Source organism: Melanostigma gelatinosum (assembly GCF_949748355.1).
Source record: "Melanostigma gelatinosum genome assembly, chromosome: 16".
Classification (NCBI taxonomy): domain Eukaryota; kingdom Metazoa; phylum Chordata; class Actinopteri; order Perciformes; family Zoarcidae; genus Melanostigma; species Melanostigma gelatinosum.
The window spans coordinates 20,573,950-20,600,605 of record NC_136649.1 but is presented as its reverse complement, the minus strand read 5'-3'; the positions used below and the strand labels follow the sequence as shown (position 1 = coordinate 20,600,605).

The window sequence follows — 26,656 nt, the reverse complement described above, 5'->3', positions numbered from 1 at the left end:
TGCAAAAGCAGAATATAATATAATAAGGATGCAATACAGCAACAGAAAGCCAAACAAAAGCAAGACCGTAAATAGATAAAACAATAAAAAAAAATCAATACGATGAAAAATAAAACACAATAAAAGCAAAATATTTGTCGTTTTGTTGCCAGTAATTAAAATACATGAGGAGATGTTTAAGCCTGTGATAGATGCAAGTCAAACTGCGAATACAAAGCTTTAGGAAACATGACTCCCGCCTCGCTCCCTTTCAGCCTCCTCAGCAGCAGCTATGAGTTGCACTGTGGCCTGACAGATGCTGGATTGCAGACATAGTTGTCTCGCGCCTGCTCAGCAACTAAGGCCTCAGCAGTTGGACTCTGCTGTAAACAGACGGACAGATACAGTCTGTGTCCATATCTGATAGTCTGTCCCCATCGGGTCACCCAACCAGGGGTGGCTGGAAGTAGCCCAGCTAATTTGGAAACGTAAAGATTTCCATTTTTACTGTAAAATATGAATTTGCATTTTGAGTCAGCTGTAACCTGAACGCAACCTGCTGCAGTTAGTTCATAAAGATATGTTTGCAAGCCAGCAAAGAAGTCTAAACGGCTAAAAACAGCTAAAAAGCTAAACGCAGCAAAAAAAGAATGGATCACAACAATTTAGAGTTCAAATCGTGAGCTGGAATGAGATCATGTGACAGGGCTGTGTGGTTACGTCCTAAAAATCGGTTGCAAACCGATGATATAGACGGCTGATGACCGTCTCTCCCATCTGTTCTACATTGTGACTTCTTACTTACTTTATACTCCCCTGAAGTGCTTGCCTTTATCTCCTATTTATTGTTTTTGAATGAAGAACAAAGTGCCGTTTGCTCTGCGGCTCAAGGCCGGTAAAGCCTCTGACTCACGCTGAAGGCTGTGGACCTTGAGGTGAGGAGTCATCCAACCACCAACCGTCCGCATTGGCTCTGGCTTCAGTGAGCGTCAATGTGGCCGCGAGGAAGCGTTCAAATGCTGCGAGTGGTGGATTCTGGGAATCAGGGAGCTTTTTTTATGGAGCTGACGAGAGGCGAGAAGGAAAGAAAAGAAACAAAGATGACGGGAGGAATTTGAATGCATCTCTCAAGCAGAGTGAATCCATTAGTATGTTTGTTCTTCTTTCACCTGGGTCACTGAACTCAGAGGAAAGGGAGTCCTGTGTGTGTGTGTGTGTGTGTGTTGCTGAGAGAGGGTACTTGCAGTGTGTGAAAGCATGAGTGTGCATGCTTGCACAGAAGGTGACGTGAGCTTGTGCACACACGCGGAGCAGCATTCTTCTAGCACGGCGCTGTTTGACCAGCGGCAGGAAGACGTTCGGCCTCCTGTCGGGGCCTCTGTGCCCTCCTGCTTAAAGCGCCGCTCCTCGTTCAACAGTCAGTTATTTGGTTTTTACAGAAGACTGTCCTTCCTGTGCTGCTCCTTCTTCTCCGACTGGCTGATGCTTGACCAGCTTTCCTTCGCACCGATTTCATATTTTCGTCTTTCCCTCTCTCATACACTTATTTTTACAACGAGATTGTTTTGTAATTAGGAATGTGTTCCTTGTTAAAGCCTCCCATTATATTCATCTTTTAGATGTCTTCCCTGTGGCAACGAGGATTAAATGTGGGTGCGTGTGTCGGTGTGTGTTTGTGTCGTCGTCTGGCTTGCTGGTCTGTCTGTCTCATCTGCCTTTTGTGGCTAGTTATGGGATGTGTCTTGCCAGAACCTGTCGTTCTGGTCTGTGGGGGGGTGTCTTTCCTTAAATTAGATGTAAGTCCTGAAGATTAGCGGATGTTTGATGTGTTAAAAACCACAGTAACCTCTTCTTGCCTCTCTTGTCCAGATGCTGGAGCTGGAGCAGAGGGTGACCGAGGCTGACCGGCGGGCTGAGAGTGCTGAGAAACAGGTCGAGAGGCGCTTCTCCCCCTACAGCTTTTACATCTTGGGACATATTGAAGGATAACGCCACAACATCAACCAACTACAGTCCAACAGGGCAAGAAACACATCAGGGCTCGACAGTAACAGTTGTCGAGTTGCACTGACAACCACTTTGAGAAATTAGCAACCAATTCAGCAACCACTTTTTACCAGACACATAAATAGGGACAGCAAACTGTAAAAGGTGCACCCCAAACTCAATTCATTTTTAGTAATTGTTGCCGTGGTGATATTTAAAATATTGCCGTTACAGTCAGAACCAGACAACGCAGCAAGTGCGTTTGTGTGTTGACATTTGTGCACAAATGCATCTGTTTTAGACGACGCTGAAGCAAATTAAGTTGTTTTTGTTCAGTTTTAGTCATTTATGTCGCGTTTTCATAATTAAGCGAGCATATAACTGCATATTATCTTCAATTACTCAAGATATAAGGTCAAGTTATGGCAGCTATGTTGTAAAAGCAGACGTCTGGTTGGCCTGGTAGCCAGTTTTGAAAGTTAGAGTTGCGCCCTGACAAGCCGTCATATGATCACACTTTTTAAACGGCTAAACTGTCACTTATCGTCCGTTGGATTTTGTGGACTTTTTTGTGGACTCTTAACCAGTAAGAAGGAGTCAACCTTTGATGGGGCTTCACCAAAGGATAGGAAACCTGCGACAGTACACATCCCTCATTCTCTGTCTCTTTAGCTGTCGTTTTTAATCTCCCATTTGCTTCCAGGTGTTTTCTGTAGGTGGTAATTTAATGGTGCCCTTTCTTTAAAAACAAGAACTACCTGAGGGCTTAGACAGATTTCTCTTGTCAGAGTTGGCAAAAGTGTCAAAACTAAGCGGACCATGCACATTTAAGCTTTCTTTTCTCACTCCTCCTAATTATGCATTTTCAGATCCACGTCATGGAAGAAAAGCTGAAGTCTGCAAACATACAAACCAGCGAAACGGAGAGTTCGTTGTACAGAAGGTATCAAGACCTGACCAATCGGGCTCAAGAAAAAGATGCCGTGATAAAGATATTAGAGGTGCAGCTGGAAAAACAGGTATGGACGGAGCAGATAAAGACCAGACATGTCCAATGTTCATGAAATGTAGGTTGCAATAATCCCTGTTTTCTCTGACTACAGATCTTAGTCAGAGCCCAGGAGGCAAAAAATATTGAGGAGAAGGCAGCCAAGATTAAAGACTGGGTCACCTTTAAGCTTAAAGAGGTAAGCGCACACATGTAGAGATACAACGCGCATTCTAAGAGCCTCTGGGAAACACCTCACTCTGCTGAGAGACATCACCTGTGGCAACAGGAGACGCTTGTGACTGTCCGTGTATCATCTACAGCTGTTTATACACAGCCAGATCATTTAAAAAGGCCTATTCATCAAATGTATCTCTGTAATTAAGACATGACACTCACAATATCAGCTTTAAAATCAGGTACTCCAAAACCGCGTTATTTAATTGGTTTTACAGTTGTCGTTTAAGATATATATATATATACTGTATGTATACATATATATATGTGTTTTTTCTGCAGATGGAGCAAGAGAACCAGCTGCTGAAAATGGCCAACCTGAAGCAGACAGAAGAGATAATGTTGCTGCAGGACAAACTGCAAGGTGAATACCAACAGAAGCAATGACATTTAAAAAGAATTAAAGGCTGTAATGTCTTATTTCATGTCTTTTTAGGCTTGTTATTTTATCCCCAAAACAAATTACGGTAATACAACTAATTAATTTACAGTTTAATAGATTAAAATGTGATGTACTGGTAGTACATAGTAGTTCAGCATCAGATTAGAATTCATAAAGTAGATGCAATGATTTGATTTACATTCATTTATACATTGCTATATTCAGGCATTGCATTGTATTTCTTGATTATAATATTATCAGTATTGTATAAGTATGTTGTCAGCAGTAGAACAGTAAAAGGTCGTGTAGGGAATTAATGTATCTGACAGAGTGTATTCCCAGAGCTCCGGTGGGAAAGAGGCTGAGTTGCTGGCGGTGTCTTTCTGCTGCAGCTCTCTTGGAGAAACCTGCATCCTCTGGATCTCCTGCCACCTCCCCTGTGATGGATACCCACCTGGTACCCGGCAGTCCGCTGTTTCCTCCCAGCTGCCCCGGCACTCCACCTGCCCAAGATGACAGCTGGAGACAGGCAGGTCCCAGAGGGGCCGCCTCTAATATCAAGACCTCGCAGACAGGTGAGCTTCATTTGTATTATCTTGGGATGGGAAGCAGGAAGCTTTTGAAGCAAAGACCGTGTTCTTTAATTCAAGTCTGGCTGATCACGTAACTGGAACAGAACCGGCAGTGATGGACGGATTGGTAGCCCCACCAGCATCCAGTCTGCAACCATTGCTTCCAAAACTACTGGGACAGTGTGTATATATTATAGTATATATATTATAGTGAATTATAACTTTTGTCATGTTTTTAACATGTTTGTCATTAGTTTAAATAAGTGACAAACTTAAAGAAATAGAAATAAAGTGGCAATCCTGTGGCAACATCTGGGGGGGCTTTTTTATTAAATGGACTGCTGTTCATTGTTTTCCTATGTGGTATGAATGCTTCCTCAATTGTTAATAATTTGTCTCCTCAGATGTGAAAAGGGCTCCTGAACAGTCCAGTAAGGGGATTTGTCTCGGAGACCTTGGGGCCCGTGATGCTCTCTCTCTGGGTCGGAGCAGGGAGGGTCCCAGCAGCCCAGTTTCCATAAGTGGACCAGAGCTCCCAGTGGGCCCACAGGGTCTGTCAGGGTGCTCTGACAGAGACAACTCCTCCGATGAGCTCAACAGCAAGTTCCGCTCCCAGTGCCTTCACTCGTCCTCGTCCTCCTCTTCTTCCTCCTCGGCCTACGAGATGGCCCACGGACCGAGCTCCTTGGAGTCGTCCCTCAGGATAACACCCAAAAGCCCGCACCTGTCGCGCTCCCCCTCCACTAACAACCCCTTCCCGAATCCTGCAGTTCACCAGTCAGGCACCAGCATGACGCTCCCCAAAGTACGAACTCCGCTCACCCCGAGAGACAGCATCCAGCTGGTCAAGAAGCATTACAGCCAGCCGCAGCCCAGCCTGGACAGACTCCACCACCTCAACGTTAACATAGACATCATGACCCCGTCCTCCACTTCCTCCACCCTCAAGAGCACAGGCACCGCCACCTCGCCCTTCTCGCAGGTGGTGGAAGAAACCGACATTGACGATGGGCTTCCTGACAGCATGGACGGCGTGGTGGAGGGGTCGGGGTCAGAGGAGCCATGCCGGAATGGAGTCTCCTTTGTGGGACTACCAGAAGAACTGGAGCAGCTAGATCCACCACCAACGCCCCCATTACACCGCTTCCCTTCATGGGTATGAGAGACCAGTATTATCTAGTCAACTCCTGCTCCCTCTCTTATTTTATGCTGTTAAAGTCCTACCTACAAGCACGAGCAATTCTATTGGATCCATCATCTTTTTCTTTCAATTCCTTCCCAAGGCCCAGGACTCTTTGAAACCATTGGAGGAATAGTTTGACATTTTGGGAAAATCCGCTTATTTGTTTTCTTGCGGAGAATTACATAAGGGATGATACCAATCTCATGTGTGTATGGTAAACATGAAGCTACCACCAGCAGTTGGTTAGCGTAGCTTAGCACAAAGAATGGAAACGGAGGGAAACGGTTAGCTAAAATCATAATTTACGTGTTATGTCTGGTTTGTTTCATCTGCACACAAACTGAAGTGTAAAACCAACATTTTCCGGCGGGCTATTTGTGTGACTATTTATTTGACCAGTTGCCAAGTCAGGCTAGCCGTTTCCCTGTTTTTAGTCTTTGTGCTAAGCTAAGCTAACCAGCTGCTAGCGGTGTAACTTCATCAAACTCTTGGCAAATAAGTGCATTCCTGAAAATGTCAAACTATTCATTTAATAATGTGAACAGCAAAGATCTCAACGCCAACTTGTTGTACTGTCTGAAGGTGTTCATAATGAATGTTTGAGTGGAGTGAAGAGGAATATTCCTGACTTTGTTCTCTCTGCAGGAGAGTCGGATCTACGCTGTGGCAAAGTCAGGAATGAGAGTATCGGAGGCCGGTCCTGGAGCCAGGGGCCCCGGACGAGGTGAGCGCCCTGCAGAAAACTAGCCATCCTCTCCTTCTTCACCAACATCCGCTGTTCTTCTACATCCATTGATATTCAGTGTGATGCAGAGTCTGTGTGTGCCTGTCTGTCTGCATGAGCCTGGGGGGTGTAGCGGATGAGTCACTACTGTGAGGTGACACGTCATTCAGCCGATGCTAAAGCTGCTGTGGAGCTGTGTGGTTGGTTCGGATCTGTCATTGCCACCTTTGATGTCACTTCCTCTGGCCCACGGGCTCCACACACCTGTACAGGTGTGAGCTCCTGTTCCCTGTTCTTTTTCTTTTTTTTTAAAGAGCCGAGGAAGAGCGTCACACCGGTGAGGTTTAGAGTGGCTGCTTTTTAATCAGCTGCGATGAAAGGACGTGGTCTGGGGCGTAATTACTGCTTTGCTTTCTGTCCCGACATCATCCATTTTGTCAGGATGCAGACCGCGAGGTTTCACAGCACTACGACTGTTGAATTTCCTGACTTCCAGGGAGATGAAGCTGACTGCCAAGTGGCTGTTGTGGATGAAGTCATAGCTTACTCTCGAGTTTGCGCCTTTAGGTGCATCTGTTGTTGGAGCATTTCGATCTCTGGCAGAATGAAGATCGTGGACCACTTCTTGAGAAGCACATGGTCTTGGCTCTAATTGTATATGAAAGATCATGTGTCATTTATCATGCAATATGTGTATGTACATATGAAGGCTTATATAGCGATGGACGTGGCTAGCTTATGTTGCTAAATTAAAACAAGACAATGTCGCCTGTAAAAGAACAAACAACGGTATATGCACCATCGTTCAAATCCATTTACGACAGACCATAATAACCTCATGGTGGCTAATGTTACTTATAGATATTTAGACAGTGAGTTTACAGACTTCATCACTCTTGAGTCCTTGTGCTGCTTCCAGCATGTTCTAGCGTTGGCATTTTTCTGTAATTGTCATTTGTGGCAGCTGTTGAGTAAAAGTGACAGAACCTAAATTACAGGATATACATTTTGCATTGGCCTTCTACATGTACATGTCCATAATTATATAAACATTGAGTCAAATGAATTCTAAATTGACTTCCTGTGTATGTTTGCAGGGTCCAATGTGCCCCAATACCCAGCGGCAGGTCCGTTCCCCCAGTTGATCTATAAGAATATCAACGTACCAGTCTATACCACACTGAAAGGGGTGAGTGGAAGTTTACTTCTTATTACTGTGCTTCACTTTTGATGCAGCTTGTCAGCGAAACTATCATTTGAACTGCCGTTAAATTAGGTGGTGTTTTATTTTCCAACTATACTCTTTCAAATGTGTGGGGTTTTTAATTTATTTTTAGAAAGCCACTCAGATCAGCAGTGTACCGCTTCCTGATGACGACTCTGGGTCTGAGGACGACAGCAGCTCTCTGGCCAGCTTACGGACCTCCACAGTGTTCCCGGACAAGAAGGGCAGCGTCCCGGGGAGCCCGCGCGCCATCAAGAGAGGTGAAGATTACGCATTACAGCGCAGACAGGACAGTGAAAACCATGTACATCTAAAATGTCATCATCTCAGGACAAACTTGCTGACAACACGAGTTTAAGACAGTCCATGCATTTTGGTTCCAGTGTTTTATCAGCCTCAAGGTAGGACCAGAGTATTGAGCATGTACTGTAATACTTGGGGTTGTCGATTGTACAGCAACACTAAAAAAAGGATTTATGATGAGTGCAGCCGCGAGAAGCTGCATTGTAAGTACGGAAAGTACCCAGAAACATTAGAAATCATTAACTGAAGTAGAAGTAGGTGATGCAGCTTCAGGGAAAACACTCAGTGGCTACAGATATTCACCACTCAATGCAAAATACCTGCTTGAATGCATTGAACACAACGTACTGATGAGATCAAATAGTGATCTCAGAGTCTGGGTTTCCCATTTAAGAGCCTTCTGCCTTGAACCTTGAACCTCCTGTTGCTTGCTGGCTCTCAATCAACTGTTTTCCCCAGGTGTGTCCATGTCCTCCATCAGCTCAGAGAGTGATTATGCCATTCCTCCTGACGCCTACTCCCTGGACAGCGACTACTCCGAACCGGAACATAAAGTCCAGCGAACCTCCTCCTATTCCTGCGAGAGCACCGGGCCTGTGAGTGGAGTCCTGCGTTTTTGTAGTCGCTACAGACAAAATGCAGTGATGAGGAATCAGTCAAATCCTGTATGAGTCAGTTGTGTTTGAATGACTCCGGTGCTGTTTGTGTCTGCAGGAGATGCTGGAGAAGTCGGGGTACCTGCTGAAGATGGGCAGTCAGGTGAAAGCCTGGAAACGCCGCTGGTTCATCCTGAGGAATGGAGAGATCCTCTACTACAAATCTCCTGTGAGTGAGAGCCTGCCCGCCTGCTTCCGTCTCAGGCTTTGCTGTCTGCACAGAAAACATTGCACGAATATTTCAAAGGTTTGCGTGCATGATGGCTGCAGTCGAAAGCACGAGCACCATCTTAACACCTTTCATGCACTCTCATGCACTTGCACAGCGCATGAGAGTGTGCTGGCTTTGGGTTTACAAGCCTGTCGCAGCTCTCTCTGTGTCGTTCCAGCTCCCTTAAAGGCCCGTGTGGACCTCTGGTCGGCCCTTTCAACAACAACAAAGCCAGTTTGGTATGTGTTGACACAAAGCCGCCCTCGGTGTCTCCTCTCCTCCTCTGCAGACGCTAACAATCTAACAAGCAGACAACAAACACCTCTCAGCGCTGACTGACCGAGGGATTTACAGCTGCATGAACGTCTGCTTTTGGGGATGTGCTGAACAGTTTCCCTTCAGGTCATTTTTAGCTGTTTTCTGCGCTGTCAACACGTCAAACCGCGAGTGACGACGACCAGTCTGCAGCAACAGTATTTTGGGAATGTACGGCTGAGATGAGCCTCTCTGAACTTTGTTGCCAAACTTTTCTTGTCTAAATAAATGTAAATGTGATGTTTTCTTACCAAATCAAGAGCATGTGTGTGGTATGTTTGGTGCCTCCTGAGAAAAACAAGAATGTGTCAGTGCCGATCCCTTTGTGGGGCATTCACACTCGTCTATGTCCTCAACAGGTGGAACATACAGCAGCAAAGCGGGTGTTCATGCAGGCTGTGTGAAGGTCTGTGTGCGCCTCACGCCTTCTCTTGAAGCTCACCTCCCCCCCCCCCCCATAAATCTGTGAATTGTTTTGTATGGATTGCACAATTGAGATATAAAGTGTAAATTTGTGAGCTTTTAGAGGTGCTGGTGGATTTTCATCGCGACAGGACAGAGCCAGGCTAGCTGTTTCCCCCCGTTTCCAGTCTTTGTGCTAAGCTAAGCTAACCCTCTGCTGGCCGAAGCCTAATATTGAACAATACCCATCACAGCCACAACCTGTTCGCCCTGCTGCCGCAAATAAGCTCATTGTTCAAAATGTTGCACGATTCCTTTAAATAACAGTTTGAGACCCTAATTAGTCCCAACCGTGAGGAGAAATTTGTGTTGCAGAACATTGTTCATCCTGAGACCCTTTGGAGGGGGCCCGACCCCGACCAGCAACAACAGTAAGATGGTGCTTATGAATTGATGGATCAGTACTGACAGTGAATTTGATGACAACATAACACTGGCATTTTCTGCCGAGCCAGCGTTTTTACATGAAGTACAGCATGTTGATAGTACTTCTGTACTGGAGGACTTTGAGTTGTAACAGAGAACAGCGTTTTTACATTGTTGAAGAAGTACTTTTACTTTCCCAAAGGATTTGAGTACTTTTCCCACCTCTGGTGTGATATGAAGTTTGATGTGGAAACAGCAGCGATGAAAGTGCATTTGAATGTTCTCAGCTTTGAATTCTTGTTTTCTGCTTTTCTTTAAAACGACAGAGCACCCGACCCTCACATCCTGTCTGCTTGTGTCAAACGAGACGCTTATCAAAGCCGTATCTTATCATCTCTTCGTGCGAAACACTCTCGCTCTGCGGCGGCTGACAACGGGCCAGACGCCGGGCAGGACCGCGGCCAAACTCTCCCCAGAGGAGCGAAGGCTCCGGGCTGGGGAGTCACAGTTTACAATGCTGGGTTTTCTCCATTTCATGCTCTCATACTCTCCATTGTCCCCGAGCTTTCACAGCTCCCCAACCGTAGAGCTTCACAAGATCATGTAACATTGCCTCATCCTCTGTTTGCAAAAACGTCCTGCTTCTCCACCTCCACCCTGTGTTACTGTGTCCCCCCCCCCCCCAGATTTCTAAACACATCTTATGCACGCCATCTGGCATTGCACTCTCACTCTATCTCTCACTCCATCATTCTTCGTCGCCATGCGCTCTTTCCCACTTCATTCACGATGTCCCACTGCAAACACAGAGCGCATTGTGCCCGGACAGATCTTGTCTGTCCTCGGTGTTGACTGTTGTGTCTGTGTGAATCACCACGATGGACTGAGATCCCCTCGATGCCTGCGCTGTGTGCAAGCGGACGTTTCCACTCGTTCTGTTTTGACAGTCTTCCAAACAACAGCGGCGTTCAGCTTGGCGCGCCACGCCTGCTTTTTCTTCCCCTTCTAAAGACGGTGAGTGAAGTGACAAATCATTTTAAGATGAATTTCCTTTCTGCCAATGTGATATTTCTGTGCCCTCGTAAAGTCGATCTTCATCAGAGTCAAAGGCCAAAGATACTTCACTTCCTGTTCTAAACATGAAAGGACTTTTGGAGAGTTCTGGGGGAAAGATTGATCTCATGTGAACCATAATGTAGCTATCACTAACAGCTGAGACGGTTTACTCAGCCACTCTGATTCAATCATTTTTGTCTCCTCGTTTTAATCAGGACAGTTCGTGGGATCACTTCAAAGAATAGTTTCTCATTTTAGGAAACACATTTTTTGGGCTTTTCTGCAGACTGTGAAAGCAACAATTGTCCGTTTTACACGGCACCAACCAGCAGAAGCCTCAGGAAGATACTGATCCTGACCAGGAAATGATTCAGCACATAACCGCTCACAACAAAAGTCATATACGATGTTGATTTGTGAGCTTTAGAGGTGCTGGGAGGCTGAATGTGTTCCCTTTAGACAGAGCCAGTCTCGTAGTTTCCGCTGATCTTCAGTCTCCATGCTAAGCGGAGCTAAACAGCTGCTGGCAGTAGCACCATATTTAGCGTACAAGCACGAGAGTGGTATCATCTAACTCTCCAGCCAGAAAGCGAATCAGCGTCTTTCCCAAAATGTCCACGTGTTCCTTGAAGCACTCTGCCCTGTAACAGCTGCAAAACATCTTTTTGGGATCGCCTGTGTGAGATGTGACCAAGGTTCGAAGGTTCCTCGTCTGAATGTCCTTCAGCATCGGCACTGAACTCTCCCCTCTGGTGCACATGTATGTTTTCTTAAAGGAAAGTCAAACTCCCAATTGCATGATCCAATAAGAGGAGAGAGCTTTTAAAGTATCGGTTATGACACTCGGGGATTGTCAGAGTGAAATCTTTTTTGACTGTAGCTGTGAATTTATGACCGCAGGACGTGAACGTGGCTAAAGTTTCACAACTTTAGTCGTCGTGGAAAACTATATTCAACTATTGTGGTCCGGTGGTTTGTGTATTGGCCCTGTGATTTGCAAACACTCTTGCTGGATCACCGATATGGTAAATGGCTGCGACACATGACCACGGGATTATGCGCACAGACGCATATTGATTACACATTGCAGACCCACTTATGTCTTTTACAGATACACGCACGCAAATGCGTGCAGTCCCACGTGCAGCTTTATGGAATGAGTGTTATTGTGAAGTGGCTAAACAGTCATCACTCCCTGGACCTGTGATTTAAGGATCATCATCTGACCACACTCGCACTGTCTGCCTCCAACGGCACTGTGACCAGGCACGCTGCTGTACAGCTCACTCACCGGACGTACTTCCAGTACCAGCCGATGATGTTGACGGAATATGCGTTAATGTCTGTTACGCATGCCGAGTGTTGAGTCACATCGTGTGCCCAATAAAAGATCGTTGGCATGAAAATGGACCGAGTTTGGGTCAACTTTGCCGCGACACACTTCAGGCTTAACTTCACAACAATGGGTTGTTTTGAACAATGTTTTTTTTATCTAACTTTTGGGTTATTTACTGAAAGTAAAATATGATTATTTTGACCCAGTCTTCAACCCAACAGGCCCAAGTTTCACCTTAAAGCGAATGACAACGTGAAAACAATGAGACAGTATGAAAGGGGTTGGTTGTATGAACCCACAGAGACCTATCGGTAGCGCCACTCGGCTTTACAGAGCTTTAAAGTGAGTTTCAGCTAATTTGTTAGCTGTGCAGCTGCAACTTTACTGTTTTGGATCTCTCTCAACAGGCAGCTGTTATCAAAGAAAAAGCTCTAAACCCCCACTGTACACCACCTGCACAGCACCAAGCAGCAGACAGACACAATTACAGACTAGCTCGGGACCATTGTGGAGCGATTAGCGGCTAAAGAGACAGAGATTCACTGATTCAAAGTGCGGTGTTGGAGTGTGGACACTGGAACGGGTTCCTCCTATTCCCTTCCACAGCAGTGGCCAAACGCGAGATGACCTCCTGCAACACTCGCTTTTGTTAACTTGAAGCCACACTGCAGCTCATCAAGCAGACCACACACGGAGCGAGGAGGAAGCACAAGAGCTACTGAGGCTAAAGAGGCAAAGGGGAGAGGAGTTAACGGTCTTGTTATCATAGAGGGTGAAAAATGAAAATGGTGAGTTTTTTCCGTCGTAAAAACTCATAATGTATGTTCACCACCTCCCCTCAGTTCAGTGTCAAGCCTGTTATGCTGTGCATCTCGTCTGCGCTGTCCTCGCTCTCAAAATGTTGCTGTTAAACTGAGTTTGGTTTATTTTCTTTTTATATGGAGTTTCCACCGTGCTCCACTCCCTCTGTGGTTCCAGCGCGGCTGGCCAAATGGCAATAAAATGCTCAAAGGACATCAGAGAGGGAAAAGGAGACCGATTTGTCAGCCTAACAAAATCTCCAGTGGTTAAATAGGCAGTCGACATGTGATGAAAGGGGGCAATGCTCTGCGTCAGTGCTGTTGAGAGGGGGAAGACAAGTGGCCGAACAACAGCCGCAGAGAAGCATCTAATCGATGTCTATGTTTGTGCAGAAGATGGGTCAATAGTCAATAAACCCACCTTTGACATCTGAATTCAGTCATCTCTCATAATGGACAAGGTCAATACAAAGTACTGAAAATATGAACACGTAAACACATTAAAAAACAAGAACATAACTCAATGAAAGCAGTGGCGGGCCGTGCATCTTCTACCTGGGCCTTCACTGCTGTCCTGCAGCTGAAATACCACCTTATAACCTCACGATGACGCCACAGCGATACGGTTATTATCCGTTTGCTGCTGGATCTCTCCTCCTTTCCTTCGATGTCCATGTATCTTCTGTCTCGCTGGCTCTTTGTCTTGCAGGATGCGGGTCCCGAGCTTCATGAGCAGAAGGCCCCGTGTGGTTCCTGCTGTCAAAGCTCAGCTTCACATGGAGTCGCTCTCTTCCTTTGCTGGTGAGACTGTTTTGTTTTGTTTCACACACAACACGCTCGAATAATTGATTATGTCGAAATAAGTCATAAAAGTGATGAACATGAACTCTGTACTTTGTGCTGTTTCAGGAGGAAAACTGACTCAGTTATACTCTCACATTAGTTTCACATTTTCTCCATCAGCTTTGTATGAAACCCTGTAAATAAGACAAGAAGAAAAGACTTTGTTCATTCTTGAATCAAGAAATACTTTATTCATCATGTAAACCTTCAGTTTGTTCACATCCCATCAGTGAAGTCTGTTCAATGACTCTTGTTCAATGATTTCATGAACACATTCACTTCATCCTCACAATCTATTTGTTTGACCAGAATCTCAGTGATGTAAAGAGAATAATGAATGATTCACTTATTGATTATGATTATAATAATGAGTGATATAATACATCATAGTAGCTCTTTTGTACAACGATTAAGAAAACAAGAACAACATTTAATCTGTTCTAGAAAATAAACATAATTTCACTGAAAGGAATCTTTACAAAGAGTGCTGAGAACTAAATCTCTGTGATGAAAGAAGCTCTGGTGATTTCTCTCTTTAAGAGCCATGCAGTGGAAGAGAAGCAACAACTAACAAATACATCAATACTAATATTTATCAAAGATTTAAACCTCAGAGCAGTTTACATTTTCATGAAGAGAAATATCAGTTCAGGTCAACAAAGATCATCATGAGCAGTGATAGCCTCCGTGGCTAAACAGACACAGAAAGGAGCTCCACCTAAAGACACTCAAACATTTACACAACAATAACGAGAAGACGTCAAAGCACCGCCCACAATGTTTGATTGACAGCTGAAGAAACATCAGCAATGAAGCGACAATGACGGAGACAAAATGAGTTTAAGGTTTAAAACACAAAAATGAATTTGCTGTTCCTTCAATCACTTCTGACTATTTGAGTTTACAGAACTCAGCAGTGTTTCCATCATAACCATGAATATAAAGTCCAGCATAGAGAGGCTGAGTGAATGTGGTCTGGACTCTGTGGAGGAGAGTCATGGTTTCAGAGACGCTGTAGAAAGACAGAATACCTGCTCTGTGATCCAGGTACACTCCTACTCTGGAGGACTGAGGACCAGAGACGCGAGTTTGGATCTTGTTGTACAAAAATATAAAACTGTTTTTGACACAACGTAACATCCAAGATTTGTCATTCCATCCAAACAAACATTCATGAGAGCTCCCTGTTCTGCTGATATTCTTGTATGCGACTGCTACATTAACTCCTCCTCTCCACTCCACCTCCCAGTAACAACGTCCAGTCAGACTCTCTCTACTCAGGACCTGAAGATATGTAGTGAATCTGTCTGGGTGACTAGAATAAGACTGTTGTTCTCTCATTAATGTTGCTTTTCTGTTCCCCTCAGATAATAACAGACGTGTGTATGCTGTGTTTGCATCCAGTGTGATTTCACTTGAATATCTTAAGAACTCAGCTCTGGTCTTGGGCTCTGCTTGTGAAGGTGACAGTAAAACGTCCACTTCAGTCACTGCCAGTGAGACGTTTGTCCACTTGTCTCTCAGAACGTCCTGTAGTTTATCTCTGACTTCTGACGCAGCCGCCGTCACGTCCTCAAAGTAGCTCAGAGGACGGATGTGGATGGCGGACGAGTCTGTAGCTTCTCTGAGTGGTGGCAGTGAGGGGTAGTTGTGTAGAAACTGGTTGTGATCCTCTGTGTGTGAGAGCAGCTTCAGCTCAGCGTCTCTCCTCTTCAGCTCAGAGATCTCCTGCTCCAGCTTCTCCTGAAGCTCTTTGACTCGACTCACTTCACTTTTCTGCTGGGATCTGACCTGCTGCTTCACATCGGAGCTTCTTTTCTCCATGAGACGGATCAGCTCGGTGAAGATCTTCTCGCTGTCCTTCACCGCTTCGTCGGCAGAGCGATTGACGGCCTCCACCTCCTGCTGAAGCAGCTTCACGTCTTTCTCTCTGTCCTGGATTCTCTGCTGGATGTTTAGTCGACTCACCTCCAGCTCTCTCTGCCTCTCAGTCCTTTCTGCTGCAGCTGTGACTGTGTCGTGGCCTTTGTGTTCATCCATTAAGCAGAGGTAACAGATACACTGCTGATCAGTACGGCAGAACACCTTCATCACCTCATCGTGACGAGAGCAGATGTTCTCCTGGAGCTTCTTGGAGGGGTCCACCAGCTTGTGTTTCTCAAAGGCAGAGGATTCATAATGAAGCTGGAGGTGTTTCTCACAATAGGAGACCAGACAGACGAGACAGGACTTGAGGGCTTTCCGTTTCCTCCCAGTGCAGACATCACAGGACACATCTTCAGGTCCAGCATAGCAGTGATCAGCAGGAGCAGCTTGGAGTCCAGTCTTCTTCAGCTCCTCCACTAAAACTGCTAACATGGTGTTTTTCAGCAGGCGAGGCCTCGGTGTGAAGGTCTGCCTACACTGAGGGCAGCTGTGGAGTTTCTTCCCATCCTCTTCATCCCAGTGTGTTTTAATACAGTTCATGCAGTAGCTGTGTCCACAGGGAGTAGTCACCGGATCCTTCAGTAGATCCAGACAGATGCAACAAGAGAAGGCTTCCCGATCCAGCTGAACTCCTTTCTGCGCCATTTCACCTCTCAGTGACAACGACTGTCTGAGTTTCGTTTCACTAGAAGTGACTCTGCTTTCACTTCTGATCTCAACAACATGTGTTTGTCAGTGAATGGAGGCTGTCAGCTCTATCGCTGCACCACCATGTTGGTTACACCCATCTTTAAAACTGTAGATCTGAAGGGGAGGGAACAAGGAGACATGTGGACAGAGTGGAGCCGGCTGTGTTTGAGAGCAGGAGGAAGAAGGAGGGCTTATCAAGCTGTGCTTCATTCCAGGAAGAGGAGCAGCGCTGTGAATGTGAACTTTGTTTCCTCATTCACAAACAGAGCCTCGGTTAAAACCTGCTCCACCTTTGAAAACATTTCATTTCTTTAGTTGTTAAAAAAGATACGTAGGATTCAATTACACATTAAAATCAATGAAATAAACTGTGAAGACATGTAACATTTACAGGGGTGCAGAATCATTTTGTTCAGTGTAGAAAGTTGTTGAACACTTTTGGTGAAGCAAACTTTGAAACTTGCCAACGATGTTGATTTATATGTTTTATTGAAAACAGACAGAATATGACTCTTCAAGCTCAGAGTTTCATCAATCAGGACTCAAAGGAAACCTGTGGATGAGACCTGTGGCTAATTCACTTATTTACTGAAGACTTTCAGCAAATGTGATTTCTTGACATTGAGAGATGTTTTTTCAATTGGAACCATTTTGTAAATTGGTTTGATCAACAGAGTCAAATAGGAAATATTCATAAAGCATATTGCTTGTTTTTTAAAGCAACAAGTTTGAAGCGCAGACAACGACGTCAAACCTTTTTTCTCAGAATCCATACTGCTGGTAATACAGGAAGTTCCACTCCTGTCATAAAAGTCATAAAAGTGATGAACATGAACTCTGTACTTTGTGCTGTTTCAGGAGGAAAACTGACTCAGTTATACTCTCACATTAGTTTCGCATTTTCTCCATCAGCTTTGTATGAAACCCTGTAAATAAGACAAGAAGAAAAGACTTTGTTCATTCTTGAATCAAGAAATACTTTATTCATCATGTAAACCTTCAGTTTGTTCACATCCCATCAGTGAAGTCTGTTCAATGACTCTTGTTCAATGATTTCATGAACACATTCACTTCATCCTCACAATCTATTTGTTTGACCAGAATCTCAGTTATGTAAAGAGAATAATGAATGATTCACTTATTGATTATGATTATAATAATGAGTGATATAATACATCATAGTAGCTCTTTTGTACAACGATTAAGAAAACAAGAACAACATTTAATCTGTTCTAGAAAATAAACATAATTTCACTGAAAGGAATCTTTACAAAGAGTGCTGAGAACTAAATCTCTGTGATGAAAGAAGCTCTGGTGATTTCTCTCTTTAAGAGCCATGCAGTGGAAGAGAAGCAACAACTAACAAATACATCAATACTAATATTTATCAAAGATTTAAACCTCAGAGCAGTTTACATTTTCATGAAGAGAAATATCAGTTCAGGTCAACAAAGATCATCATGAGCAGTGATAGCCTCCGTGGCTAAACAGACACAGAAAGGAGCTCCACCTAAAGACACTCAAACATTTACACAACAATAACGAGAAGACGTCAAAGCACCGCCCACAATGTTTGATTGACAGCTGAAGAAACATCAGCAATGAAGCGACAATGACGGAGACAAAATGAGTTTAAGGTTTAAAACACAAAAATGAATTTGCTGTTCCTTCAATCACTTCTGACTATTTGAGTTTACAGAACTCAGCAGTGTCTCCATAATCACCATGAATCCTGAGTCCAGCATAGAGAGGCTGAGTGAATGTGGTCTGGACTCTGTGGAGGAGAGTCATGGTTTCAGAGACGCTGTAGAAAGACAGAATACCTGCTCTGTGATCCAGGTACACTCCTACTCTGGAGGACTGAGGACCAGAGACGGGAGTTTGGATCTTGTTGTACCAAAATGTAAAACTGTTTTCGTCACAACGTAACATCCAAGATTTGTCATTCAATCCAAACAAACATTCATGAGAGCTCCCTGTTCTGCTGATATTCTTGTATGCGACTGCTACATTAACTCCTCCTCTCCTCTCCACCTCCCAGTAACAACGTCCAGTCAGACTCTCTCTACTCAGGACCTGTTGATATAAAGTGAATCTCTCTGGGTGACTAGAATAAGACTGATGTTCTCTCATTAATGTTGCTTTTCTGTTCCCCTCAGATAATAACAGACGTGTGTTTGCTGTGTTTGCATCCAGTGTGATTTCACTTGAATATCTTAAGAACTCAGCTCTGGTCTTGGGCTCTGCTTGTGAAGGTGACAGTAAAACGTCCACTTCAGTCGCTGCCAGTGAGACGTTTGTCCACTTGTCTCTCAGAACGTCCTGTAGTTTATCTCTGACTTCTGACACAGCCGCCGTCACGTCCTCAAAGTAGCTCAGAGGACGGATATGGATGGCGGACGAGTCTGTAGCTTCTCTGAGTGGTGGCAGTGAGGGGTAGTTGTGTAGAAACTGGTTGTGATCCTCTGTGTGTGAGAGCAGCTTCAGCTCAGCGTCTCTCCTCTTCAGCTCAGAGATCTCCTGCTCCAGCTTCTCCTGAAGCTCTTTGACTCGACTCACTTCACTTTTCTGCTGGGATCTGACCTGCTGCTTCACATCGGAGCTTCTTTTCTCCATGAGACGGATCAGCTCGGTGAAGATCTTCTCGCTGTCCTTCACCGCTTCGTCGGCAGAGCGATTGACGGCCTCCACCTCCTGCTGAAGCAGCTTCACGTCTTTCTCTCTGTCCTGGATTCTCTGCTGGATGTTTAGTCGACTCACCTCCAGCTCTCTCTGCCTCTCAGTCCTTTCTGCTGCAGCTGAGACTGTGTCGTGGCCTTTGTGTTGATCCATTAAGCAGAGGTAACAGATACACTGCTGATCAGTACGGCAGAACACCTTCATCACCTCATCGTGACGAGAGCAGATGTTCTCCTGGAGCTTCTTGGAGGGGTCCACCAGCTTGTGTTTCTCAAACACAGGGGATTCATAATGAGGCTGGAGGTGTTTCTCACAATAAGAGGCCAGACAGACGAGACAGGACTTGAGGGCTTTCCGTTTCCTCCCAGTGCAGACATCACAGGACACATCTTCAGGTCCAGCATAGCAGTGATCAGCAGGAGCAGCTTGGAGTCCAGTCTTCTTCAGCTCCTCCACTAAAACTGCTAACATGGTGTTTTTCAGCAGGCGAGGCCTCGGTGTGAAGGTCTGCCTGCACTGAGGGCAGCTGTGGAGTTTCTTCCCATCCTCTTCATCCCAGTGTGTTTTAATACAGTTCATGCAGTAGCTGTGTCCACAGGGAATAGTCACCGGATCCTTCAGTAGATCCAGACAGATGCAACAAGAGAAGGCTTCCCGATCCAGCTGAACTCCTTTCTGCGCCATTTCACCTCTCAGTGACAACGACTGTCTGAGTTTCGTTTCACTAGAAGCGACTCTGCTTTCACTTCTGATCTCAACAACATGTGTTTGTCAGTGAATGGAGGCTGTCAGCTCTATCGCTGCACCACCATGTTGGTTACACCCATCTTTAAAACTGTAGATCTGAAGGGGAGGGAACAAGGAGACATGTGGACAGAGTGGAGCCGGCTGTGTTTGAGAGCAGGAGGAAGAAGGAGGGCTTATCAAGCTGTGCTTCATTCCAGGAAGAGGAGCAGCGCTGTGAATGTCAACTTTGTTTCCTCATTCACAAACAGAGCCTCGGTTAAAACCTGCTCCACCTTTGAAAACATTTCATTTCTTTAGTTGTTAAAAAAGATACGTAGGATTCAATTACACATTAAAATCAATGAAATAAACTGTGAAGACATGTAACATTTACAGGGGTGCAGAATCATTTTTTTCAGTGTAGAAAGTTGTTGAACACTTTTGGTGAAGCAAACTTTGAAACTTGCCAACGATGTTGATTTATATGTTTTATTGAAAACAGACAGAATATGACTCTTCAAGCTCAGAGTTTCATCAATCAGGACTCAAAGGAAACCTGTGGATGAGACCTGTGGCTAATTCACTTATTCACCAAAGACTTTCAGCAAATGTGATTTCTTGACATTGAGAGATGTTTTTTTAATCGGGAACCATTTTGTAAATTGGTTTGATTAACAGAGTCAAATAGGAAATATTCATAAAGCATATTGCTTGTTTTTTAAAGCAACAAGTTTGAAGCGCAGACAACGATGTCAAACCTTTTTTCTCAGAATCCATACTGCTGGTAATACAGGAAGTTCCACTCCTGTCATAAAAGTCATAAAAGTGATGAACATGAACTCTGTACTTTGTGCTGTTTCAGGAGGAAAACTGACTCAGTTATACTCTCACATTAGTTTCACATTTTCTCCATCAGCTTTGTATGAAACCCTGTAAATAAGACAAGAAGAAAAGACTTTGTTCATTCTTGAATCAAGAAATACTTTATTCATCATGTGAACCTTCAGTTTGTTCACATCCCATCAGTGAAGTCTGTTCAATGACTCTTGTTCAATGATTTCATGAACACATTCACTTCATCCTCACAATCTATTTGTTTGACCAGAATCTCAGTTATGTAAAGAGAATAATGAATGATTCACTTATTGATTATGATTATAATAATGAGTGATATAATACATCATAGTAGCTCTTTTGTACAACGATTAAGAAAACAAGAACAACATTTAATCTGTTCTAGAAAATAAACATAATTTCACTGAAAGGAATCTTTACAAAGAGTGCTGAGAACTAAATCTCTGTGATGAAAGAAGCTCTGGTGATTTCTCTCTTTAAGAGTGTTAAGGCCACAACTTCTGGACACAGGGAGAAATCGCCCCCCCCCTTGCAGCCATGCTGTCTCAATCGCCTCCAAAACACAACAGCAGGTTAAAGTAAAAATCAAATGGATTTATTATCCAAGAAGCATAAAAACAGTTACAAACCGAATCACACAATTATTAACAAAACAAACCTATATATATAAAATCAAATGTGAGATCCAATCCGAGCCACCCAGAAGGCTGGTCTGCCTCCTCGGTGGCCAGCAGAAGATCTGAAATTCCCCCGTGCTTCAAACCCTTTGTCCCCACAAAGTTGCATTCCTCAGCTCATCGATCAGCTCACTGATTGGCTGAAGTCCAACAAGCCCCACCTGGGCCTATGCCCCATTGTCCTAAACTTCACACCTCTCCCTGCCACTTTCACACCACCCCCACTCCTGCACAGTCCTCAAACCCCATCTCACAGACACTGAATGCATGAAATAAAACTTAAAACCCTCACAATTCCCCCTTTACTCACTCTTCAGAGTGAGTACATGAAACAGTTGTATCCATCAATGCATCATCCACTCATAACTGGTTGCCCTGTATATTAAAAGCATTTATAACAGTTCTCGTGTGGCATTGCTAAAGTAAGTACAAGCTGTTGAGGGAAAAGGATTATTCTTTACACATAGGTGTCATCATGATGTGTAAGCAGAATAGGTATTACAAATTACATGCTAAAAACAGCAGACAACACATTGTGCCTCTAAGGTCACATAGTTCTGGGTGTTTCTTCGTCGTCCAATGGTGGGGAATTTGCTTTTCACTCATGTAAGTGTGTATCTCTGTCAAAAAGTTCAGGTGAGTCTGTGAGTGCAGTGACTGTTCAGGTAGCTCGTTCTCGTGTGGGTGGTGAAGAGAACTGTCCATGACACCGCTCAGCTTGCCAGTGCCTTTGTCCTTTCCGGTTGGGGGTTGTGGAGTGGTTTGGGGGAAGGGGGGTTAATGAAGCCGCTGTCTCAGTGGGTGTAACCAGCTCTGCTGCCAGGATCATCGGTGTTTTTTAAGTCAGTGAATTGAGTCTGACTTGCTGCCAGTCAGACATGTCCTTTCACACCATTCCTGGTCCTCGTACCAGAACACATGTGCAATCTCCACCTTTTACAACTCAGATTGTGTGGGAGACAGAGAAACAGAGACAGCAGTATATTTTGTCCAACAAACTCATTATACATTTCACTTCTCTCTCTTCTCTAAGCACACTCCAAGTTGATCACATTTTAATTGGCAAAAACTACCTTTTTCAAGGAACCCCAATTTAGTCCACCCTTATATTTGCCTCTGGTCTAACAGGCCATCTATTTTTCGCTGTATTCTCCATATCACATTGCGGGACTCTAACCCGGCCTCTCTGAGGTCTTATTTAGCGTGGGACTCCAACCCGGCCTCCCTGAGGTCTTATTTAGCGTATCACATTGCGGGACTCTAACCCGGCCTCTCTGAGGTCTTATTTAGCGTGGGACTCCAACCCGGCCTCCCTGAGGTCTTATTTAGCGTGGGACTCCAACCCGGCCTCCCTGAGGTCTTATTTAGCGTATCACATTGCGGGACTCTAACCCGGCCTCCCTGAGGTCTTATTTAGCGTATCACATTGCGGGACTCTAACCCGGCCTCTCTGAGGTCTTATTTATCACATTGCGGGACTCTAACCCGGCCTCCCTGAGGTCTTATTTAGCGTAAATTTCAGGAGAATGCACTTTTCCAGCTTCAGGTTACTCTGCGGTCTTTCTCTGTGCCCAGATGCGGCCCTCAGGGTCTATGCGGTCCGTGAACACTTTCGGCTAAGATTACCAAAACAGACTTTTATTAAAATGGCTCTGCTCACCTTTTATTCGTGTACACTCCGAAAGTATCCACGGTCCCACATCCCCGTCTTAGAGTTCGTCAAGTCCCATCTGGGTCACCAAATTTGTTAAGGCCACAACTTCTGGACACAGGGAGAAATCGCCCCCCCCCCCTTGCAGCCATGCTGTCTCAATCGCCTCCAAAACACAACAGCAGGTTAAAGTAAAAATCAAATGGATTTATTATCCAAGAAGCATAAAAACAGTTACAAACCGAATCACACAATTATTAACAAAACAAACCTATATATATAAAATCAAATGTGAGATCCAATCCGAGCCACCCAGAAGGCTGGTCTGCCTCCTCGGTGGCCAGCAGAAGATCTGAAATTCCCCCGTGCTTCAAACCCTTTGTCCCCACAAAGTTGCATTCCTCAGCTCATCGATCAGCTCACTGATTGGCTGAAGTCCAACAAGCCCCACCTGGGCCTATGCCCCATTGTCCTAAACTTCACACCTCTCCCTGCCACTTTCACACCACCCCCACTCCTGCACATTCCCCAAACCCCATCTCACAGACACTGAATGCATGAAATAAAACTTAAAACCCTCACAAGAGCCATGCAGTGGAAGAGAAGCAACAACTAACAAATACATCAATACTAATATTTATCAAAGATTTAAACCTCAGAGCAGTTTACATTTTCATGAAGAGAAATATCAGTTCAGGTCAACAAAGATCATCATGAGCAGTGATAGCCTCCGTGGCTAAACAGACACAGAAAGGAGCTCCACCTAAAGACACTCAAACATTTACACAACAATAACGAGAAGACGTCAAAGCACCGCCCACAATGTTTGATTGACAGCTGAAGAAACATCAGCAATGAAGCGACAATGACGGAGACAAAATGAGTTTAAGGTTTAAAACACAAAAATGAATTTGCTGTTCCTTCAATCACTTCTGACTATTTGAGTTTACAGAACTCAGCAGTGTCTCCATAACCATAAATATAAAGTCCAGCACAGAGAGGCTGAGTGAATGTGGTCTGGACTCTGTGGAGGAGAGTCATGGTTTCAGAGACGCTGTAGAAAGACAGAATACCTGCTCTGTGATCCAGGTACACTCCTACTCTGGAGGACTGAGGACCAGAGACTGGAGTTTGGATCTTGTTGTACAAAAATATAAAACTGTTTTTGTCACAATGTAACATCCAAGATTTGTCATTCCATCCAAACAAACATTCATAAGCGCGCCCTGTTCTGCTGATATTCTTGTATGCGACTGCTACATCAACTCCTCCTCTCCTCTCCACCTCCCAGTAACAACGTCCAGTCAGACTCTCTCTACTCAGGACCTGAGAACATGGAGTGAATCTGTCTGGGTGACTAGAATAAGACTGTTGTTCTCTCATAAATGTTGCTTTTCTGTTCCCCTCAGATAATAACAGCAGTGTGTTTGCTGTGTTTGCATCCAGTGTGATTTCACTTGAATATCTTAAGAACTCAGCTCTGGTCTTGGGCTCTGCTTGTGAAGGTGACAGTAAAACGTCCACTTCAGTCACTGCCAGTGAGACGTTTGTCCTCTTGTCTCTCAGAACGTCCTGTAGTTTATCTCTGACTTCTGACACAGCCGCCGTCACGTCCTCAAAGTAGCTCAGAGGACGGATGTGGATGGCGGACGAGTCTGTAGCTTCTCTGAGTGGTGGCAGTGAGGGGTAGTTGTGTAGAAACTGGTTGTGATCCTCTGTGTGTGAGAGCAGCTTCAGCTCAGCGTCTCTCCTCTTCAGCTCAGAGATCTCCTGCTCCAGCTTCTCCTGAAGCTCTTTGACTCGACTCACTTCACTTTTCTGCTGGGATCTGACCTGCTGCTTCACATCGGAGCTTCTTTTCTCCATGAGACGGATCAGCTCGGTGAAGATCTTCTCGCTGTCCTTCACCGCTTCGTCGGCAGAGCGATTGACGGCCTCCACCTCCTGCTGAAGCAGCTTCACGTCTTTCTCTCTGTCCTGGATTCTCTGCTGGATGTTTAGTCGACTCACCTCCAGCTCTCTCTGCCTCTCAGTCCTTTCTGCTGCAGCTGAGACTGTGTCGTGGCCTTTGTGTTGATCCATTAAGCAGAGGTAACAGATACACTGCTGATCAGTACGGCAGAACACCTTCATCACCTCATCGTGACGAGAGCAGATGTTCTCCTGGAGCTTCTTGGAGGGGTCCACCAGCTTGTGTTTCTCAAACACAGAGGATTCATAATGACGCTGGAGGTGTTTCTCACAATAGGAGACCAGACAGACGAGACAGGACTTGAGGGCTTTCCGTTTCCTCCCAGTGCAGACATCACAGGACACATCTTCAGGTCCAGCATAGCAGTGATCAGCAGGAGCAGCTTGGAGTCCAGTCTTCTTCAGCTCCTCCACTAAAACTGCTAACATGGTGCTTTTCAGCAGGCGAGGCCTCGGTGTGAAGGTCTGCCTACACTGAGGGCAGCTGTGGAGTTTCTTCACATCCTCTTCATCCCAGTGTGTTTTAATACAGTTCATGCAGTAGCTGTGTCCACAGGGAATAGTCACCGGATCCTTCAGTAGATCCAGACAGATGCAACAAGAGAAGGCTTCCCGATCCAGCTGAACTCCTTTCTGCGCCATTTCACCTCTCAGTGACAACGACTGTCTGAGTTTCGTTTCACTAGAAGTGACTCTGCTTTCACTTCTGATCTCAACAACATGTGTTTGTTCAGTGAATGGAGGCTGTCAGCTCTATCGCTGCACCACCATGTTGGTTACACCCATCTTTAAAACTGTAGATCTGAAGGGGAGGGAACAAGGAGACATGTGGACAGAGTGGAGCCGGCTGTGTTTGAGAGCAGGAGGAAGAAGGAGGCTTATCAAGCTGTGCTTCATTCCAGGAAGAGGAGCAGCGCTGTGAATGTGAACTTTGTTTCCTCATTCACAAGCAGAGACTCGGTTAAAACCTGCTCCACCTTTGAAAACATTTCATTTCTTTAGTTGTTAAATATTTCTTGTCTCCTCAGAGGAAGAGTTATAGACAAACATGAAGCCATCAAAAGACTAATTCTGTTCAGTTTTCTTTTACTGCTTAAAAACAGCTGGCTGACAAAAGAGTTATCAAATTAAACGAATATGAAACATTTAAATTGCTGTATAATACCTTTCTCTCATATTTAATGTTAAACTTTTAAACATTTGTCTCAAAAGCAGTGGCGGGCCGTGCATCTTATACCTGGGCCTTCACTGCTGTCCTGCAGCTGAAATACCACCTTATAACCTCACAATGACGCCACAGCGATACGGTTATTATCCGTTTCTAGGGCTGTAACTATGTATACGTATTCATATTAAATATCAAAGAAAACGCCCAACATGTCAAATTAAAGATCTGATTGGTTGAAGACTATGACAATCAACAATATCGTCCCCATTCCCTTAAACTGCAAAGGGATTCACTTGTGAGTCTGCAGGCCTCGGGCCTCTGTTCTTACCTAGAGACACAGAGGTGAGATCTGATTGGATGAAAGCTCTACTTAAAACAAGCTGCACTGGAAGCAGAGCAACTGAGGAAGACAGTAGCTGTGCAATGACAAAATAAGATAATGGGAAAAATATTTTTATAAATTAAAATACATGTAGTGTATTTAAGAAACAATATTAAATGATAAAATAGATATAGCTTTGTGATTCTGTTTAGGCCAGCAGAGAAGGCCTTGCAGGCCCTGACGGCCCACCACTGAATAAAAGCAGCTTTGGTCAAATCAACAAAATGCATGCAAAGTCATCATAAAAAAAGCACTTTCAACTTCTGCGTTTGCTAAAATGATGGCTTTAAAATGCGAGAGGAATGAG

The 26,656-nt window shown here is 44.7% G+C and overlaps 3 protein-coding genes and 1 pseudogene across 5 annotated transcripts in view; 2 read left to right on the top strand and 2 right to left on the bottom strand.

Moving 5' to 3' along the window:
- LOC306790074 (pleckstrin homology domain-containing family H member 1-like) overlaps positions 1–9,067 on the top strand; it is a gene marked incomplete at its 5' end in the record, with an annotated part of 24,132 nt that extends 15,065 nt beyond the window's left edge. Inside the window, 12 exons of the mRNA XM_079286172.1 lie at positions 1,849–1,911; positions 2,835–2,984; positions 3,069–3,152; positions 3,473–3,554; positions 3,965–4,147; positions 4,549–5,300; positions 5,973–6,051; positions 7,149–7,240; positions 7,389–7,536; positions 8,039–8,175; positions 8,294–8,404; positions 8,562–9,067. Coding sequence (XP_079142298.1) covers positions 1,849–1,911; positions 2,835–2,984; positions 3,069–3,152; positions 3,473–3,554; positions 3,965–4,147; positions 4,549–5,300; positions 5,973–6,051; positions 7,149–7,240; positions 7,389–7,536; positions 8,039–8,175; positions 8,294–8,404; positions 8,562–8,633 — 1,953 coding nt within the window. The 3' untranslated portion in view covers positions 8,634–9,067. The remainder of the gene's footprint in view (positions 1–1,848; positions 1,912–2,834; positions 2,985–3,068; positions 3,153–3,472; positions 3,555–3,964; positions 4,148–4,548; positions 5,301–5,972; positions 6,052–7,148; positions 7,241–7,388; positions 7,537–8,038; positions 8,176–8,293; positions 8,405–8,561) is intronic.
- A 1,349-nt stretch (positions 9,068–10,416) lies between these two features.
- LOC306790201 (pleckstrin homology domain-containing family H member 1-like) overlaps positions 10,417–26,656 on the top strand; it is a 36,236-nt gene continuing 19,996 nt past the window's right edge. For both annotated transcript variants that reach the window (XR_013772691.1, XM_079286339.1), the window contains exons 1-2: positions 10,417–10,603; positions 12,393–13,582. The gene's annotated coding sequence lies outside the window, so the exon portion shown is untranslated. The remainder of the gene's footprint in view (positions 10,604–12,392; positions 13,583–26,656) is intronic.
- LOC306790073 lies at positions 13,578–20,111 on the bottom strand (annotated as a pseudogene). The gene is made up of 3 exons: positions 17,925–20,111; positions 17,802–17,824; positions 13,578–16,399 (listed from the first exon to the last, which is right to left on the bottom strand). The product of its transcript is annotated as an uncharacterized misc_RNA (transcript).
- On the bottom strand, positions 23,015–25,598 carry LOC306790202 (tripartite motif-containing protein 16-like). Its single transcript, XM_079286340.1, has one exon. It carries the CDS (start codon positions 25,439–25,441, stop codon positions 23,765–23,767), a length of 1,677 nt encoding a protein of 558 aa, XP_079142466.1. The 5' UTR covers positions 25,442–25,598; the 3' UTR covers positions 23,015–23,764.